Source organism: Mesoplodon bidens (assembly GCF_964165515.1).
Source record: "Mesoplodon bidens genome assembly, chromosome: 4".
NCBI classification, from domain to species: Eukaryota; Metazoa; Chordata; class Mammalia; order Artiodactyla; family Ziphiidae; genus Mesoplodon; species Mesoplodon bidens.
Window position 1 is genome coordinate 114,383,241 of NC_138160.1, and position 19,618 is coordinate 114,402,858.

Consider the following 19,618-nt stretch of genomic DNA (forward strand, 5'->3'; position numbering starts at 1 on the left):
GATCTGACCAGGAGTCAGGACCCTGGACAGGGCCAAAGCCTTGAGCCCCAGCTTCCCTTCTGGCCCTTAACCAGTGGGTGGCCTCCCTCATCCTGAGTGAAAGGGGACTGCAGGCCTCAGTACTGGGGGCTGAAAGAACAAGCCCTGGGATTCCTGAGAGGCTGGGTTAGGATTTTTGGTGGAAGTATACTAAGTCTGAAGTTGGCCTCAGGATCCCTTTTGGCAGTGGAGGGGAAAGGTGGGGCTGACCCCAAGAACACAGGCTGCTGCCTTCCTCTGCTCTGCCTGCCAGCAGGATCCCAACAAAGCTGAGATCTGTCCCTTGGGGCTTAAGTCGGCCAGGCTAGTCCTGAAGGAGAGGAAGGGATTAGCCTGGTTGGGGAGGTGATATTAGTACATAAACTGTGCTGAGGCCTTGGGTTTCTGGCCTGGCCTGTCTCACCAAATAGCATGAACATAACTTAGTGGGTCATATCTGTGAGAGCCTTATAGAGATCACAGACCAGAGATTATTTTTTTAAATACCAATATCAGACCCCCATCCCTTATCATTCCCAAGAATTCTGACTTAAATGTTCTGGAGTAGGGCCCCAGGTACCTGTACTTTTTAAAAGCCCTCCTGCTGGAAGCCAGGCTTAAGAACTACTGCCATAGGGTAGGAATAAAGATGCAGACGTAGAGAACGGACTTGAGGACACAGCAGGGCAAGGGGAAGCTGGGACGAAGTGAGAGAGTAGCAGTGATATATATACACTACCAAATGTAAAATGGATGGCTAGTGGGAAGCAGCCGCATAACACAGGGAGATCAGCTCGGTGCTTTGTGTCCACCTAGAGGGGTGGGATAAGGAGGGTGGGAGGGAGGCTCAAGAGGGAGGGGATGTGGGGATATATGTATATGTATAGCTGATTCACTTTGTTATACAGCAGAAACTGACACAACATTGTAAAGCACTTATACTCCAGTAAAGATGTTAAAAAAAAAAAAAGAACTACTGCCATAGACCTTTTCCTCTGATCTGCTAAGACAGTAGTTTCTGGCTTGGTCCTCCCTGGAAGTTGAGGGAGGAAGGGAAGGCCTTCCAGCCTGGGTCTGTGACCTAAACAAAGGCTGGGAGTGGGAGTGGGAGCACCCCGCAGCTCACCCCTTCTCCCAAAGCAGCCAGGGGACCGACAGGTTTCTGCCAAGCCCTCCGCCTGGCATAGGTGGGAAGGGCAGTTTGAGAAGAGACCCGGAGGCCATCCTGTGGTTTGGAGGCTGCTGTGTGAAGCTGTATCTTCCTCAGGCCTGGGGCCAAGAGGCAGATGGAGGGGCAGTCCAAGAAGTGAGGGTTTCCCCTAGGCAGGCTGTCTTGAGGTAGAAAGCTGAAAGCTGTGTTTTCAGGAAGTCAGAGTCCCCAGAAGTCAGCCAGTGGGCAGGGACATAGGTCTTTAGGACCCTAGAACTAGTGATAGTGATTAAACTCAGCAGACACTTGAGAGCACCTACTAGGCTCAGCCTAGTGCTAGGGGCACAGAAAATGCAGGCCCTATCCCTGGGGAGCTTGTCCTCTGACTGTTAGCAGGATGCAGGTGCTATACAGGAAAGTGTCCGTTATGAGAGGCGCAGCCGCTTTGCCACTAAGGAGCTCTGTGACCTTGGGCAAGTAATAGCTTCTCTCTGAGCCTCAGGGTCATCATCTATAGAGCCCTGCCCTGCAGTTACTGTTCTGTAGATATGACTGTCCTGTCCTGAGGCCTGTGGAGCCTGAGGGTGGGGGAGATCCCACACGTGAGTGGAAGTGAAGCTGGCTTCCCTGCGATGGAAGCCTGGGTAGTCCTAGAACAGGGTGGGCAGGAGCTGGCCTCCTTTTTAGGCCCTGGTGACAAACTGTATATACCCCTAGATGAGAGAATGGGGCTTCTCTGCAGGTCCACAGCGGCCCTTCACCAGTGCTCAGCCTTTCACCCCTGAGACAGGGCCCAGGAGAAGGAGGTGACCTTGTGAACAAACAGCCTCTGCCACCAGTGGATTGTCTTCCTGACCCAGGGTCTGTGAAAGTTCCTCTATAAGGATGGCCTTCCCTAGGAAAGGCAGCGAGTGGAGGGTGAGAATGCAGTATATCTGCTTGACCCATTGCTTTTGAAAATGGACCCCTTCCTCCCTGGGTGAAGGCAAGGGTGACCAGATTGTGCTGGGGTGCAAAGCCACAGGATAAATTAAGATGCATTCTTGGAGGAGCCAGAGGTGTTACCCAAATGTTTGAAATAACATATTTTATATTAAAACAATGATGGCGTATGTTGTAGCAAAATGCTCCCAAACTTGAGAAGTAAAACAGGAGGCTCCAAAAAAAAAAGTTTTTTGCTTGCCCCTGTGGTTTTGAGCGGTGTTTCTAGCCAAGAGTTCCTCTGCTACCCTGGGAAGCAGGCAGACAGTGAGAGGAACCCTTCCGCTGGGCTAAGCGCCTGCTCTCTGAGCCTCCCACTGCCTTCCTCTGGGGTGGGAGGCAGAATCCACTTCTCGTATAGTTGGAAACATTGCTGCTCCCGCCAACTGGAAAGGCCTCCTGGCCTCTGAGACTTGTCTTGCAAAAGAAATGTGTGTAATAAATTCTCTTTAAGAGCAGGAAGTGCTGTTATCCTTGTGAAAGAGAAAGAGATGTTGAGTGTGTGTATGTGTGTGTGTGTGTAAATGTCTGACCAAATTAGCCTAGTGGTAGCTTGAATGGGACTGGGAGGCTATTTCCAGAGCCCTTCTCTGGTGTTTTAGGCCTAATTTTAAGTATCTACGTATGCTCTTGGCTGAGATACTCTTTATCAGTTTCCAGCCCAAGAAAGAGATTTTTTTAAAAGAAGAAATAGCTGACTGGTTTGCAGGCAGCATTACTTTGGTTAAAGGACAGTGCAGACCTTAGGCAAGTGGTTTAACCTCTCTGAGTCTTGGTCTCCACATCTGTAAAGTGGGAGTAATGTGAATTGGGTGAGATTGTGTATATATAGCGTTTAACACAGCACCTGGCATACTATAACAGGGCCATCACTTTTCACTATTAGCTGTTCTTTCTAATGAGATGAGGTGCTCAGAAAAAAACTGTGATTTCAAATGAGGTACCGGTAGTAATTTTACTTGGCTCTTTCAGAACAGACTGTCAAACATCCTTTGGGAGATTAGAGAGAGGGGGCACTCCTAGCTTTGCATTGGGACTTTTGATGTGGACAGAGTCAAGGAGAGGCAGTCCTGGCCAAAACCATTTTCATTGGCTTTGGAACAGTTACCAAGACCAGTTCCTGAGTTCCACCTGGAAGAATGCTTTGGGCCAGCCCTCTGTCTGTACTCTCCCTGCTAGGAGGACAGGACAGGAAGTTTCAGAGTTTAGTCATACTTCAGACCAATCCTGGCGTTCATTCATTTACTCACTCACTTGTTCCACAAGCATTTCTTGAGTACCTGCTATGTGCCAGGCACTGTGCCACAAACAGGCACAATGATAAGCACGACACATGCAGTCTCTGCCTCTCTCAGCTTGACTATTAGAGGAGATGGACATTAAACAAATAATTACACAAATAATCATATTCTGTAATATGATAGGTGTTGGAGCTTTTCCTTAAGTGACTGAACTTCCCCTTGTGCCTCTTGGTCTGAAATACACTATGATATAATACTTCACCCTTGAGAAAAGGAAGCAGAAACTAAGGTCCCAGGATGAAATGTTCAAATAACATTCATAAATCTTGTGATCATATACAGAAACTCTTAGCATAGCAGAGTGAAAGTTGCCTGTTGTCATTGTTTTTATTTGCTTTTGGACATCATGTCAGACTCCAGACATGACATGCTTTCTGGCATAGCCCGTTTTTGGTTCTTCTGGGGAAATAGGTACAGAAAGCTCAATAGACTTTTCAATGCTTGTGGTCTTCAGTCTTGGGAAAAGGAACTAGAGGGCAAGCCACGTGCAGTTTCCCTGCATCTGGGCAGAGCAGGGTCTTCAGCTCCCTTCAGAGCTGCGTTGGCACCTCTGGCACTCACATTGGTTACTAGATTAGAGTTTTAGACCTTTAAACATTCTTCATACTGTTTGAAGAAGCTACAATTAACATCTCCCAAGCAGCTCAGCAGAACTTGGTTGCTAGGCAGCAGACCTTTAAAGACAATTTGTCAATTTCTGCCAAAAGAGAAAAATAGTAAACATTCACATTCTTAGAAAATTGCTTGTTTTCCAGCTTCCAACTTCCTTGCCATGGCAAGGCCTCCAGTTCATCAGTGTCCATTTTATTCCTTATTTAGTTTTCATAAATAATTCAGAGGCATTTTAGGAGAATAATCGAGCCTTTTTTTAAGCCTAACCTTTGGCAGTTCAAAACAGAAAGATGTTTGGGTTGCCGTATTTGTGGACAGGTTTCATATGAATGTACAGGGGTTCCTTTGGAAGGTACAGAGTACTGAGCTGTAGCCTTGGGCGGCTACCCAGAAAGGTGGTAGCAGATCCATGGGAGGCTCTTGAGTAGTTTACCCTTAGTTAGCACCTAGCATGTGTCAGGCCCTGCATGCACTGCTGCAGCAAGAGACGAGGAGATTCCAGTACAGGGGCTGTGGAAGTTCACAGGAGCCCAGAACTCAGCCTGGCATCAGGGAAGGCTTCCCAGAGCAGATGTGGGCTGGGCTAATACCCTAAGCGTGAAACAGGCTGCTCCCACTTTGACAGGGAGAAGAGTGTCCCAGCAGGGTCCTCTCATGTGCCAAGGGTGACGAGTACTTGGGAGGGAGACTACCTGTGCATCCTTGTGGCCGTGGGGCCCGGTAGACTCTGCAGCTCAGCCTGAGGGCAGTGGGAAGACAGTAGAAAGCTACTGGAGAACTTGGAACTTGCGAAGGTCACTGTCTGATTTGCATATTCCAGCCCTTGGGGAAACCACTTGATTTGGCTTAGGGTTAACTCAAGGGCATTGGCAATGAGCAGGTGGCCAAGAGGGGCTGGGGCTGTGCAGGGGTGCTGAATGGCTCCGGTGTTGTCTATCGGGGTTCCTTTGCCACTTCCAACATGAAGGACCTTGTGTAGGTTATTAAACTAACCTGAGTCCCGGGTTTCTCAACTGGAAAATAGGGATGATGGTAGCACCCACCTCACAGAGTTGGTATAGGGACTAATAATTCAAGAACAGCCATTAGACTGGTGCTGGGCACACAGTGCTCTTTAAGTGTTGACTGGTACCATTAAGGTAGTGCTGCCCTTCCTGTGCTTCCATCAGTCCTCTGCCCAAAAGGGCCACTGGTGTCCAGTCTGCCCCCTGCTGCCTGAGTGACCGCAGATGAAACTTGCAACTCTCTTGGGACTGGACTCTTTTTTTCTCTCTCTCTCTCTCTCTCTCTCCCCTGAATCTCCCTGACTGAATTGAGCACGGGATCCCTTCCAGCTCTTGAGTTCTCAATGCCAAGCCTGTTCCTAGGTCAGGGCCACCTCTCCCCCCGCTGGTGTGGCTTGGCACTCTGTCTGTGCCTTACAGACTAGGGCTGCCTCTTGCTCCATTCAGTCCACATGCTTGGGTTATTTCAGCTCTGGATATATCCATGATGTGTATCACCTGTTCATGGGGGTTCAAAAAGCATTGCCAAGGAGCCAGCTGGGGGCCCTGAAGGGCCCTTTTATTCATTCATTCATTTAATCATCACTCAGTCACTATTTATTGAGCACCTACTATGTGCCAGTCACTCTGCCAGGCATTGAGAATGTTGCAGAGAATAGGACAGGTGTGGCAAGAGAGATGACAAGAAGCAAGCAACATGCATACACCAGTTAATTTTCAGGAGTATAAGTACTGAGACATGAGGTAGAATGATGGGCTGGAAAGTGGCTCTGTCGGGTGGTTGGCGGCCCTGAGTCAGGGTGATCAGGGTGATCCCTCAGAGGTGACATTTAAACTACAGCCCAGGATCAGGGAACAGCAAGAGCTTTCAAACTCACCTGTGCCTTTTTGGAGGGGCACACAGTGACACTTGGCTCTTGAATGGTTGATTTCCGGTGCAAGATGACAGGCTTTCACTGTTGGGCGGTTCCTTTTGGCATCAGAGCAACAGGGCATTAGATGTCGTACCACGTGGCTTGCCAGGGTTGGGAGAAGTTTGAGACAGTCACCAGTCCACTGTGGGTTCAGTTTACCCCCACCAGGTCCTATACTGGGCTCCAGAGGGAAATAAGCCAGCCCCAGCCAGCAAAGGGAGGTGCCGAAGGATACCACAGAAGCACCCAGTACCTGAGTTTGTGTTCTTCTATCAGCCGTCCTGCTACTTGCTAATAAGATATGCAAATTATCAGGGCTGTGAAATCTTTGCACATTTCATCTTCTGTTTAATTAGCATTTAATCGTAATCTCATTTTAATTTTTTCACACTGGCACCCTAATTAAATGTTAGGGTGTTAGTCTTAACAATTAAATTATATTGGCAAATAGAGTCTTCAAGAAACTTGACCTTTTGCAAGCCAGAGCCCTCTCTAGCTAGATGCAGACATTAATTAGTTTTCCGCAAGATGCTGCCTTGAGCCCCCTTGGTGCCCCCATTTCAGTTGTTTCCTTGTGGTTACAGCCCTAGATTCAAGTGAGACACACAGCCAGCGGGTGGGGCCTCCTGCAGGCAGAGATTACCACTGAATGGCTTGTCACGAGCCTCTGGAAGGCCAGTGGATGCTGATTCTTCCGGGGAGGGGAGTGGGCTTGGAGCTGGGTCTGAGGCCTGGAGGACTCCTTGAAGTGGTTTCTCTTCTCTCCACAATGTGAACTCTCCTTTAACTTGTGATTCTCATGTGATGATCACTGGGAAAGTTGGTACCAAAGCAAGTCACACAGTGTCCGGTGCTGCCACCAGGTCCTACAGCAGCCCTCTGTGGAGGACCCAGTGAGGCCGAGCAGCCAGGGCAGGTGAGGCACTGCCACTGCCACTGAGGCTTGCCTTGGAGGTTGCTCTGGGGTGGGGGCAACAGACAGAATGTGGGAAGAGCTGTTTCCCCCCCGAGTGAGCAGGTGCTCAAAAGAAAACCAAAGCATGAGGGTGCGTCCACTCACGGCCTAGCCCTGAGGGAATTTGGATGGGCTTGACTGAGAAGGAATTCAACACACTCCTCCTACCCCATCACAAACAGAGAATGGTACTTCAGAGCTCCCACCGAGCAGGGCTCATGGTATACTTATTTTTGTTTGTTTTGTTTTGTTTTTTAATTTTTATTGAAGTAGAGCCGACTTACAATGTTATGTCAGTTTCAGGCGTTCAGCAAAGTGAACCAGTTATACATAGACATATATCCACTCTCCTTTAGGTTTTTTCCCCATAGAGGCCATCACGATATCCTTGTTCTTGAGAGACCATGGAGACGCTGACCCATGAGAGGCTGTTCTCTGGGCTGCCCCAAACCCTGGGCTCTCCCTCAGCTATCTGCATGAGGCCCTGGCACGTAGTTGCCTGGACTCTTTTTTTTTTTTTTTTTTTTTTTTTCTTTTTGTGGTATGCGGGCCTCTCACTGTTGTGGCCTCTCCCGTTGCGGAGCACAGGCTCCGGACGCGCAGGCCCAGCGGCCACGGCTCACGGGCCCAGCCGCTCCGCGGCATATGGGATCCTCCCAGACCGGGGCACGAACCCGTATCCCCTGCATCGGCAGGCGGACTCTCAACCACTGCGCCACCAGGGAGGCCCTGCCTGGACTCTTTGACGCTTGTGACTGTGGTAGCAGCAGCAAACATAACTTTGAATCTTCAGCAGAAATTTCTGAACAGTCACTTCACGGCAGTATTGCATTCACAGAAGCCTTTCTGCCGTCTGATTTTTCCTCACTGTTTTTGCTTTCCTCAGCAAGTCTTCCCTCTTCTCTCTGAGGTCCACTACTGTCCAGCACTCAAATTCTGTCCTGGAGCAGGTCAGAGCACATAAATTCAGTCCAACACATTTATTGAAGATCTTCTGTGTGCAAAGCACTGTGCTGGGTTCAGAGAAGATGCATTCTTGTACTTATTGCTTTTGTCCTTATGTACATTTTGTACATGCTTTTGTACATTCTTGTACTTATTTTTGAGTGAGTGGGCTTTCTGCATTTGCCTTTTCCTGCCCTGGCCTGTGAAGCAGATCACACTGAGGCAATCTGAAGCCATTCTCTCTCCACCTTTGCTCCCACAGGTTTTCCGGACAGACTTGATCACAGCCATGAAGATTCCAGACTCATACCAGCTCAGCCCGGATGACTACTATATCCTGGCAGACCCATGGCGACAGGAATGGGAGAAAGGTGTGCAGGTGCCTGCCGGGGCAGAGGCCATTCCAGAGCCCGTGGTGAGGTGAGCCGGGAAGCCCAGGCCAGGGGGGCCATAGGCAGGGGATGAAGGGGAGGCTAGGACCAGTCAAGGGATTCCTTTCTAGTGTGTCTCTATTCTTAGGTTCTTTTGCCCTAAAAAACATTGCAGTCTTCCAGAAATACTGCAGGCCAAGAGTTTGAGCTTGGGCTCAGCTCTGGAGCCAGACAGCCTGGGTTCAAATTGCCAGTCATATTCAGTGCGACCTTGGGCCAGAAATGTCATCTCCCTGGGTGTCAGTTTCCTTACGCGTAAAATGGGAGTGATAACAATAGCACCTGCCCCATGCAGTGGTCGAGATGATGTAGAGAAACGATGCATGGAAGGTCCTGGACACAGGACCTGGCACACATGAGCACTCAGTGAAAACTGGCCATGGATTAGCTTGATGTCGATCCAAACTGGGTCCCACCAGAGGATCTTCTCAGGGAAATCTCCAGGCTTTTAACTACTCCTTAAGATAGGGATAAGCCATGCTCTTGACTTCTTCAACCTTTTTAAGGAGTTCTTAGCAGGAGGGAATCCAGTGCCTGGCACACACATCAGATGTTCACGAAGCAGTTGCTATGACCAGACTCTGAGGAGGCCCTCCTGCCAGGGCTGGGCCAGGGTTGGGTCAGGGATGAGTCCTCTTTGGGCTTTGGTGCCTTCTGCTCTTGTAGGTCAGAGAGACTCCTGGTGCTCTTGTCAGGAGGTGGCCTTGTGGCTGTAAGCCTCGCATCCAGTGACAGAGTTCAGCCAAGTGCTTCTTTCTGCACCCTGGGAAACCCTCCAAGTCATGTCTTGAGACACAGGGGCCTACTGTCCTGGCCTCCTCTGCCCACCAGCTTGCCTGGGCTGGGCAGCTTGTGTTATTGGCAGTTCATTCCCAGCCTTGGCAGCCCTGTGGCTCTCACTTAGGCCCATTTTGACCAGGCCTGGGGCAAAGATCTCAGCTGTCACCTCCCTTGACATTGGCACTGTTGCTTCCTGGCAGCCACACCTATGACTGGCTCACAGACACCCAATGCCTGCCTGATGCCAGGCCTATGCTGGGCATGGGATTACAGAGGCGAAGCAGACTCTAAGCCTCACTCGGTGCTCAGTGAGGATTGGGTGTTGGGCAGTGCTCAGCCTCCTGGGCTCCCAAGAGCTGAATGCCTACCAGCTCTTGTCTTCAGCCCTCTGAGAATCAGGGAAGCTCCAGGCCTCTCTGGACGGGTGTGTATGTGGGATTTAGAGAAAGAATTTATTCTCCACATCCTCTGCCCAGGGCCAAAAACGTGGGTCAGCCTCCTAGCCAGTTTCGCACCCTCACCTCTGCAGACTGAAGGACTGTTACTGACCTCTTTGAACCTGTTTCCTTCTCTGTAAAATGGGTCTAAAAACAGTACATGCCTGATACTGTGGTGGTGAGGATTAAATGAGAATTCACATGCCAAGGGCCCAGGATAATGAGGCAGAGGGGTGGGCCACCAGCTGGGCAGAGAGGAGTGAGTCCTGATTAGGCTCAGCCCAGCAGTCTATCCTCTGTCCTTGATGTCAATGTCAGGTGGTTCCAGAAACATCTGCCAGCCTGGGTAATTACTTGCAGATGCCTCCACACCAGTAGCTTGGCTTCAGTTGGTGTTTTACCTGTTGACATCAAGACGAGAGCATGTGTTCAGACAGCTCTGGCTCTACTAGGTACATTCCCCACATACACATGGCTGCTCTAGGCTGACAGGAGCCAGGCACTCCTGGACTATCCATACTCTTTGGAGAGGATAGACTGGAGGGGGAGGGATGCTCTCGTGGAGATATCTCTATGCCCCATCTTCCCCTGTCTCCCTCCAGCCTGGTCCGTGCATCTTCTGGGGTGCCTTCCACTGCACAGCCCTCATCTGGAAGCCAGCATGGCAGCCATCATGCTCAGAATTGTTATAGGAACTCTGTTCCTGAGAACTTGCTATGTTGAGCCTGTTACACTCATCTTCTCATTTAATTATCATATTGGCCCTCTAAAGGGCATATTGCTGTCCCCATTCTATAGATGAGGAAGTCAGGAAATTCTGGGGAATTCCCTGCCTGACCGCCGCCAGGGCTTTGTGGGCTGGGCCGGGAAAACACAGGCCACGGGAACAAGCCCTGGGTTGCCCCTGTGTGGCCCAAAGAGAGTCTTATGCCCTGATCACCCTGGCTTGCTGACTCTGCCCTCCCCTGCTGCTACCCTGGCTCCCTCCATCCCTCTCTCCTTGCCCAGGCCTCCCTGGCCCTTGAGCAGGTCTGCGCACCTCATGGTCTGAAACTTCTCTGGATAATGAGAACCTCTCACTCTCAGATCATGAATTGAGGGAGGGCCTACACTGCTCCCTCGGTGTGGCCAAAAGACTCAGCTCAGGGCAAAACCATCCTCTGGTGTCTGTCTGGTCTCCTGGAGTAGAGAGCCCTCCCCTTTTCCAGATCCCAGCCCAGCCATCCACCTCCTCCCAGCTGACCTCAGTCTTACTGGCTGCAGCTGAGACTGAGGCCTTGGCCTAGGGTAAGGTCTGTCCACCCTTGATAGGAGTGTTTCCTCCACAGTCAGAGCCAGAAGAGGCCAAACAGATGAAGATGAGAGCCCCAGGAAGTACAGGAAATGCCTTTTTTGTTGTGAGCCCTTTAACCTCAGCTTCCCAGAGAAAGGAATGTGATCTTGGCCCCAAGAGGTCTGGCCAGGTGGCAGCTGACTGAGCACACAAGTGTGGGTAGTTATGCCAGTAGGTGGTGGGCATTCGGGCAAGAGTTATCCAAAACCCCAGCTAAGCATATGCTGGGGGCACAAACAAAGCAGGGTCATGGCAAAATTACGGTGTTTTTTCAAAGAATATGTTAATTTAAATAAGAGCCTCATGAGAAAAGGCAGAATTTTGTAGGACCAAGAGTACTAATATTCCTTCTATTTGAAATGATCTGGGGGGCGGTGGGCATCCCGTCATTATCTTTGCCTAAGACCTTCCTTAATCTGGGCATCTTGTGTGGGAAAAGGTGGTGCCAGGCCCTTTCCCTTTCTCCTTGTCCCCCTCAATCTCCTCTGGGCCTCCCTCCTGCCTGGAGGCCATTCTGCCTCCCTGTCTCCTTCATCCTTCCTGCCCCCCTTGCTGACACCGGGGCATTTCCTGGCGCCCAGGAGCCCTCCCCACAGCTGAGCCACGTCTGTGCATCCAGAGCCCTGCCTTCTCCTCCCCAGTCGGCGCTGAGTCACAGCCCCTGGCAGCCCTGCCTTCGACCCCAGGAGGCCTCTCGGGCAAGTAAGGGGCCTCTCAGCCCTGGCAGGGCTGGCCAGATGGAGGCCAGGCTCCGCAGCAATAACCATGGCAACTGGTAGGGGGTGGGAAGAGCTGGCATTCTGAACTGGCATCAGGAACCGAGGGGCAGCACACAGCTGATCCAAGAGAGGAAGCTGTGCTCTCCCAAGGCAAAACACTCTCATATTCCATTTCAGAAGAAGCAAAGTGTATATCTTAAAATACATACTCACACACATATAGTGCTTACTACATGCCAGGCACAGTTCTAAGAGCTCTACATGTATTCATCCATTTAATCCTCATGCCAACTGTAGAAGGTAGGCGCTGTTATCATTAGCCCATTTTCTGGGGCACAGAGAAGTTAAGTGGCTTACCCAGAGTCACACGTTAAGTGGTGGAGCTGGGCTTGGAGACCTCACCCTGCAGTCAGGGCACTTCCAAGCTACCTCAGAGGCAGAGCCATGGCCTGAGGGTGGGCTGACCTGGAGTGTGACCCTGAGACTGTAGCAGGTACATCCTCTTCACCCCAGAGGAGCCCTGGCCTCAGTGCCCCTGAGGTTATTGGTGGAGGAGGGGCCAGAGCTTGTGAGGGCCTGGGAACAATCCCTGGCTTCTCCCCAGCTTTGAGGGGTATGCTGAAGGACCTGGAGGCCAGCTGGCTCTATCCCCCTGGTCCCAAAGTGGCTGGCACTGGACATTGCCCAGGACAGCACTTGGAATGCCTCCTACAGCCTCTGCAGGGTGGGCAGGTGGGAGGAGGGAATGGAAGGAGGTGGGCCCTGCTCGGCATCAAAGTCTCACACCTCACTTGCCCACTAGCTCCTCAGCCAGTCTGGCCAACTTACTAAAGGCCCCCAGACCCAGCAAGAGTAGCAGGCTGAGGGCACCCTCCCCTCACACCTTCTCTTGATTTCCTAGGATTCTTCCACCATTGGAAGGCCCCCCTACCCAGGTGTCCCCTAGCGGCTCCGAACTTGGTGAGGGCTCCCAGCCTGATTGGCCAGGGGGCAGCCGCTATGACCTGGACGAGATTGACGCCTACTGGCTGGAACTCATCAACTCGGAGCTCAGGGAGATGGGTAGGTGACCCGCCAGCTGAGAATGGGGTGGGGGCAGGCCAAGGAGGGTTTTCTTCTGAACCCCAGCATCCTCACCCTCAGAAGGGCAGTGGCCATCACTGGGCTTTGGCACTACACAGGTCTGGGGGGAAAGTCCCTGCTGCATTACTGATTACTGTGCTTCAATTTCTGTAGCTCTCAGATGGAGGCAATAATAGCATGTCATTTACACAGTTTGGGGGAATATTGTAGTAAGTGTGACTGTTGCATGAAGATTGAGTGAGCGCTAGGAGTCTAGGATTACAAATGGGGCCAGGGTCAGTTGGTATGGGCCTTCTGGCTGGAGCCCACGATGTCCCAAGAAGGGCCAGCTCTGCCATATTCAGCCACCTTCCCAGGTCCCCCCATACACATAGCTCGAGCAGTGGGTTCCCCATGGAGCCGGCTGCATCCCAGAGACACTTCCATGGTATCTGTGTGTACACAAGCACGTGTGTGGTCACAAGCAGGGTCTGAGGTCACAACACCACACCAGGCCCCGGGGGCCTTTGAGGTTGCGTGGTCCAGCGCAGTCAGTTTTTGGACCGTGGAGCTGGGGTCCCAAGATAGTGCAACCGGTGAATGGGTGGAAACCCTCCTGTACATCTGCCCCAAGAGGCCAGGCTCCTGACACCCTGCCCTGCTGTCCTCACAGAGAGGCCAGAGCTGGATGAACTGACGCTTGAGCGCGTACTGGAGGAGCTGGAGACTCTGTGCCACCAGAACATGGCGCGGGCCATCGAGACGCAGGAGGGTCTGGGCATCGAGTATGATGAGGACGTCGTCTGTGACGTGTGCCGCTCTCCCGAGGGTGAAGATGGCAACGAGATGGTCTTCTGCGACAAATGCAACGTCTGCGTGCACCAGGTAGGCAGTCCCCATTGCCGTCACCATGCTGTGCGGGTAGGCCTCTGCCTGACCCGGTCACCCTGGCTGTAGGGGTGCAGCAGCACTGTGGGCACGGGCCCCTAGGAAGGAGGGCAAGGGGGTGGAAGGGAATGGCGCAAGTGCCCGTGGTGCCAGGGATACCCAGGGCCCCTCGGCTCAGCCCCCTCAGCCAGATTGGAGTAACGCCCATTGGATGGTCTTTCTGTCCTGTCCTGCCGGCCTCCCTCAGATTCTCCCCACTGAGCACCCTACCCCATCCTCACCATCCTGCACTTACAATGAGGCAGCACAGTGTAGTGATCCAGAGCAGAGCCTGGAGCCAGGCCACCTGGTTTCAAACCATGGCTCTGCCCTTTGCAAGCTATTTGATTTGGGGTTAGTTTCTTAATCTCTCTGAGCCTCTGTTTCCTCAAGTATAAATAAAAGTAAGTTGTTGTGAGGATTAAGTTCCTTACTATGAGTCATTTGGTTAGAATGGTATAGTCGGAGTTGTTCGTGTTTGTTAACAGTATTGGTATTAAAAACCAGGTGCCGCCTGACTAGGCTCCCCTCTTGATCTTGGGCCCCAAGGCTATAGGTCTGGGGCATCTCTGGGCCTTGTTTGTAGATGTGGAAGACCTGACTGGAACCCAGTGGGCCCACTCTGGCCCTAACTTTGAGGCCCTCCCTTACCCACTTCTGCTGGAATAGCACCCAGGGAGCTTAAAAGGGCTTCACCTGGCTGGCAGGTTGGTAGGCAGTGCGCCACCCTCCTCATTCATCTATGTCCCTTATACCCAGCAGCTCTTAGGTCCATAAGCCCTAGGCATTACCAGAAGGGTGCCCAATCACAGATCCCTGTGAAAAAAGATGAAATCTCTGGGCCTTGTCCTCAGGCAGCTTACATACCCAAATTTGTATTCAATTTAAGGGAGTTCATGGATGGCCCTGAAATCCATCACTGATGAGGAACCTCTGCTGAAGTGACTGTCCTCCCAGCAGAGGGCAGAGCTGAGCCCTTTCACAGAGGACTGTGAGATGGTGAAATTTCAATGCACAACCCACGCAAAGACAATCCCTGGAGCCCTTGCATTATAGTCCCTTAGGAGATCTCTTTGGCCGAGATGAGTAGCAGTGTCACTCTGTAGCTCCTGGCTTGGGCTGGGACTTGGACTGTTTGTAGCCGAATGCTGACCAGATGCAGACTGGCCTATGCCTCTGACCTGTGACCACCCTGCTCTTTCCCCAGGCATGCTACGGGATCCTCAAGGTGCCCACAGGCAGCTGGTTGTGCCGGACGTGTGCCCTGGGTGTCCAGCCGAAGTGCCTGCTCTGCCCCAAGCGAGGAGGAGCCTTGAAGCCCACTAGAAGTGGGACCAAGTGGGTGCACGTCAGCTGCGCTCTGTGGATTCCTGAGGTGGGCAGATGTGGGGCTGGGGCGGCCCTGGGGCACAGCCGTGGGGAAGTGGGTCTGAACAGAACTCAGAACCCTGACGGCAGAGCACTAGGAGAAGAAGGTGATGGGCCACGTTAAATGGTGGATCTCAGGTGTTGAGCCTGGGAAGAGCTCAGGCAGCAGCCCACAGGGAGCTTTACCCATGGACCTAGGCAGAATTTGGGTGGCTGTTTCCATGGGAAAATGGGATTATGAGCCACTGGGGGATCCAGGTGGAGGTGTGAAAGCTGGACAGAAGTCAGGCAGCCGACTCCAGGGGAATGCAGGTTGTGGGTCTACCCAAATCTAGGCGGTAGTCCCAACCAGTCAAGTGCTTTTTTTAAAATGAAAATAAGCCACGTGACCTAAAAGGAAATCAGGTGGGGAGCCTGATTAAAATTGGAGAGTAGGGCTGTGGCTAGAATGGGGGGATGCGCCCAGGTCTGAGTCTAGCGGGGGACCATGGACGATGGGCTGAGCCCACAGTGAATTAGCAGAGGCCCTGGGCTCCTGTCTTATTTGAAATGTGAAATGCTGACATTCGCTGGCGTTTCAGCCCTCTCCCTGCTGTGTGCCCTGACCCAGAATGAGGCCCCACTCCAATGCTGCCTGTGCCCGGAAGCAAGCCAGGTGGCCCTGTCAGCAGGTGGCCCCTCCCCTTCCTGGGCTCGCAGTCTGAAAGTCCTCGCTGGGACCCACATCACAGGTTTCTGTGATCATAGTGGTTATGTCAGCAATAGTTACGTGCTGCCACATAAGCATCTTGAAGTCTGGGACTACCTCTGAGTATACCTGGTCTGGGCACAGCAGGGACACAGAGGATCAACAAGGACCTACCATGGGGGCTCTTTGGTTCAGGATCTCTGGACAGGGGCCCTTTTTCCCTCCTCAGGCATGAGCAGTAGGAAGGCAAATGTACCCTGCCTCTGGGGCTGAGGAGTGGGCTGTGCCCAGGAGATGGGCATGGTTATAGCCCTGTTCCCATAGGAGGGGCTAAACAAAGGCACATCCCCCTTGGCCAGGAAAGCCCTGGAGGTCCCCAAGAAGAGATCCTACCATGGGGACCTATAGTCACCACCCAGAAAAATAAGTAAAATAAATTCAAGTTCTAATAAGAACTCTGAAGATGCTATTAACAAAGGCCTGAGGTACAGAAGAGAGGGGGACCTTGCATGTACACCCAGTCAGTTACACACACGGAAGCACACTCTCCCAGTCACAGTTTAAGCCTAGCCGCTATGGAGCACACACTAACACTCACAACATGGTCAACTTGGGAAGTCAGGAAGGACTTGGGAATCTCCCACTGCAGTGTCTGCCCACCGCCTGGTTTCAGCAGACAGGCCCCCCATTTAGGTGACCCCTGGAGGCAGGCTGGGGATGAGAGGCCTGATGCAGCTCCCTGTGTCCTGCCCCAGGTCAGCATCGGGTGCCCCGAGAAGATGGAGCCCATCACCAAGATCTCGCATATCCCAGCCAGCCGCTGGGCTCTGTCCTGCAGCCTCTGCAAGGAGTGCACGGGCACCTGCATCCAGGTACACAGCCCCTTCACCCCGCTGCTGCCCGGGAGCCCATGTAGGAGCCAGCTACAGAGAGCGTTGTGTCTGGGACACCCTGTAAAACAGGCCACTGCCAGCACCCTCCACCTGCCCCGTGGTGCTACAGACAGAAGCACTGATGTGCCTGGGACAGGGACCAGAGCCAGCACCCCACCTGCCAGGCACTCCTCCATCCCTAGTTCCACTAGGCATGGGGCACAGGCCTGGGGAGCCAGGCTCACCACCCTGTTACAGTACTGAGGGGGCTTTCCCCAAGAGCAAAGTTCTGTGGGCTTAATAAATACATTGACCTCTCTTCTGATGTCAAACTTGACATGTGAGAGGGGTAAGAATCAAACTTTTCCTCCAACTAAGCTAACAGGCTCTCCCTACACAGGGCAGGGCTGTGTTAGTTTGTTGACAGTAACGGTTCCCAAATTCTAGGGCGTATCAGTATTACCCAGAGGACTTGTTAAAACACAGATTGCTTGGCCTACCCCCCAGAGGTCCTGATTCTGTAGATCTGTAGGTGGGGCTGAGAATTTGCATATTTCTAGCGAGCTCCCATGTGATATTGATGCTCCTGGCCTATAGGTTGGGAAGTGGGAGGGTCATCCTTTCTCTCCCTTGTCTCTTCAGGAACAGTTGTCCTTGTAAACACTAGATGTACCTCCACCCATTTATAAGACTTTCAGAACGGTTTGTGAGTGCAGCGTAAACAGCCACTAATATTTCGATGGGTTATTGCTGAAACAGTTGTCAGCTGCCCACAGCCATCATCCCAGGTAACTCAGGCCCTGAGTTGGCCCTAACTGCCTGGACAGAAGAAGGAAGGGACCCAACTCCAGCCCCTCTTCCCAGAGGACAAGGGAGGGGCACAACTCCCCATCTTAGATAACACTGCAGGAGTAGAGGCAGGGACCCATCAACAGCCTCTTTCTTTTGTTGCCTCAGATCCAAAGTCATTGTCCACACAGAAGTGCAGCTTGTCCCCAGAGGGGTTGTCAGTCATCTGACTGTTGACTTCACCAGGGTATATGATGCTGTCCAGCTCCCCCAGAGCTCCCCTTCCCATCTTCCGTGACTCCCTCCACAACCTGCAGGATGTTGGCAGCCCGTGCCATTTTGTTTAGGGTCTCACCAGCGTTCTGCATTCTCAGTGTAACCCTAGGGGATGCCCCACATTCTTCTTCCCTCCCACCAGGGCTCCCTTCATACCTCACGCTGCCCTTCCTCTCCCTCCAGTGTTCCATGCCTTCCTGTGTCACAGCATTCCACGTCACATGCGCCTTTGACCACAGCCTGGAAATGAGGACTATATTAGCAGACAACGACGAGGTCAAGTTCAAGTCGTTCTGCCAGGAGCACAGTGATGGGGGCCCACGGGGTGAAACCACGTCCGAACCCGTGGAGCCCAGCCCAGCCAGTGAGGACCTGGAGAAGGTGACCCTACGTAAGCAACGGCTGCAGCAGCTGGAGGAAGACTTCTATGAGCTGGTGGAGCCAGCCGAGGTGGCTGAGCGCCTGGACCTGGCTGAGGCGCTGGTCGACTTCATCTTCCAGTACTGGAAGCTGAAGAGGAAAGCCAACGCCAACCAGCCACTACTGACGCCCAAGACCGATGAGGTGGACAATCTGGCCCAGCAGGAGCAGGACGTCCTCTATCGCCGCCTGAAGCTCTTCACGCACCTGCGGCAGGACCTGGAGAGAGTGAGTCCCCCTGCCACCCCCCAACCCGCCTGCCCGGTGGGCAACCCAGGAGGCCTTTCCACCCCTCCCTTGCTGCCCTGGAGCAGCCATGGTTCACCAGGATTCACATTGTGAGCTCTGGCCAAGGCGCCGAGGGCCTCGGGGTCTCAGACAGGGTTGGGGTAACTGAGAGTTTGTAGAACAGGGGAGGATCCAGCTCTGGGGTCTCTGAGTCCCTCTCGTCCCAGCCCTTTTGCAGGCCTGGTGAAGGGTGGGGCCCCTGCCAGGACTGTGAGGCTGGGAAACACCAGGGCTGGGGCAAGGACCCAAGCTTCTGACTCCTGGTGGTCTCTGTGGGCCCTGCCTGGTCCCAACACATGCGCTTTGCTTAGAGTCGGAGGCAGGGGAGGAGCTGGGAATCACAAGTGAGTTGAATCAGTGTAATAAGCACGTTCTGGGCCAAAGCAGGGAAGACAGGTGAGAGTGCAGCGCCTGGGGGTGTTGGATAGAGGGAACAGTGTGAGCAGAGGCACAGGCTGGAGACCAGCTGCGGCCTGTGTGGAGTGGAAGGATGGGGCTGGGTGGGTGGACCAAAGTGTGTCTGGAAGCTGCCGAAGTGTTTTAAGTGGGGACTCTCCTGCTGTGGCTGCAGATTCCAAACGCTCACCCTGGAGGTGGAATCATAGGGCCCAGATGGAGTGAGTGGGTTGGCCAAAAGCCCTCAGCTGTGCCCTGGGAGGCAGGTGATCTTGCCTTGGTCCAGGCGCATCGCTTTGGGGGCTGAGTGAGATGAGGAAGATGTGCAGACACCTCGGTTTTGGGCTGGGCCGTGGAGGTTGGGGACCAGTGAGAGTTGCTTTCCTAGAGCATGGAGGCCCCCCAAAGCCTCTAACGCCTGCTGTTCCTCCCAGAAAGAAGGGAAAAGAGTCCTGCCTTCTGTGGAGTGTGCCCTCGAACTTGGCTTTTTTGGTACCCCTCCCCTGACTCCTCCAGCTGATGAAGTACCACCCCCCAAGTTGGGGGCACCCCAAGGATGAAGCAGGGTGTCCCAAGTCCTTGATCCAGTCCTCTGAACCCCAGGTGCTGTTCTGGCCTCTCCTCTGGGGGACATTCAGTTCTAGGATTCGGAGTATGAGGGGTCACGTCAGGGGGACACAGACTCACATACCCGCCCGCTGCCCAGGCCATGCTGGGAAACAGCCGGGGTGGAAGCATCAAGGGGGCTTTGTGTGACTTAAGGCAAGCTGCTTTGCTTAGGCGTGTCTCAGTTGGCGAGTCTGTAGAATATGGTTAGAGCAGTTCAGCAGATGTTGTGCTGTGGGCTGGGCGGGGCGGGGCAGGGGGGCATGGAGGTGGAGGCTCTGAAACTGGACCCGGCTTCTCCACCCTCCTGCACCCCACGCATCTGCCCTGAGGCCTGGTCACGTGG

The 19,618-nt window shown here is 52.9% G+C and overlaps 1 protein-coding gene across 8 annotated transcripts in view; it reads left to right on the forward strand.

Annotated features, from left to right (window-relative positions):
- The window catches only part of JADE2 (jade family PHD finger 2), a 48,302-nt gene that overhangs the window by 15,934 nt on the left and 12,750 nt on the right, over positions 1-19,618 (forward strand). For 7 of the 8 annotated variants that reach the window (XM_081232781.1, XM_081232787.1, XM_081232780.1 and 4 more), the window contains 6 exons: positions 8,143-8,300; positions 12,482-12,642; positions 13,316-13,527; positions 14,777-14,944; positions 16,381-16,497; positions 17,746-18,210. In XM_081232781.1, coding sequence (XP_081088907.1) covers positions 8,143-8,300; positions 12,482-12,642; positions 13,316-13,527; positions 14,777-14,944; positions 16,381-16,497; positions 17,746-18,210 — 1,281 coding nt within the window. The remainder of the gene's footprint in view (positions 1-8,142; positions 8,301-12,481; positions 12,643-13,315; positions 13,528-14,776; positions 14,945-16,380; positions 16,498-17,745; positions 18,211-19,618) is intronic. The other variant, XM_081232785.1, reaches the window with a different exon arrangement.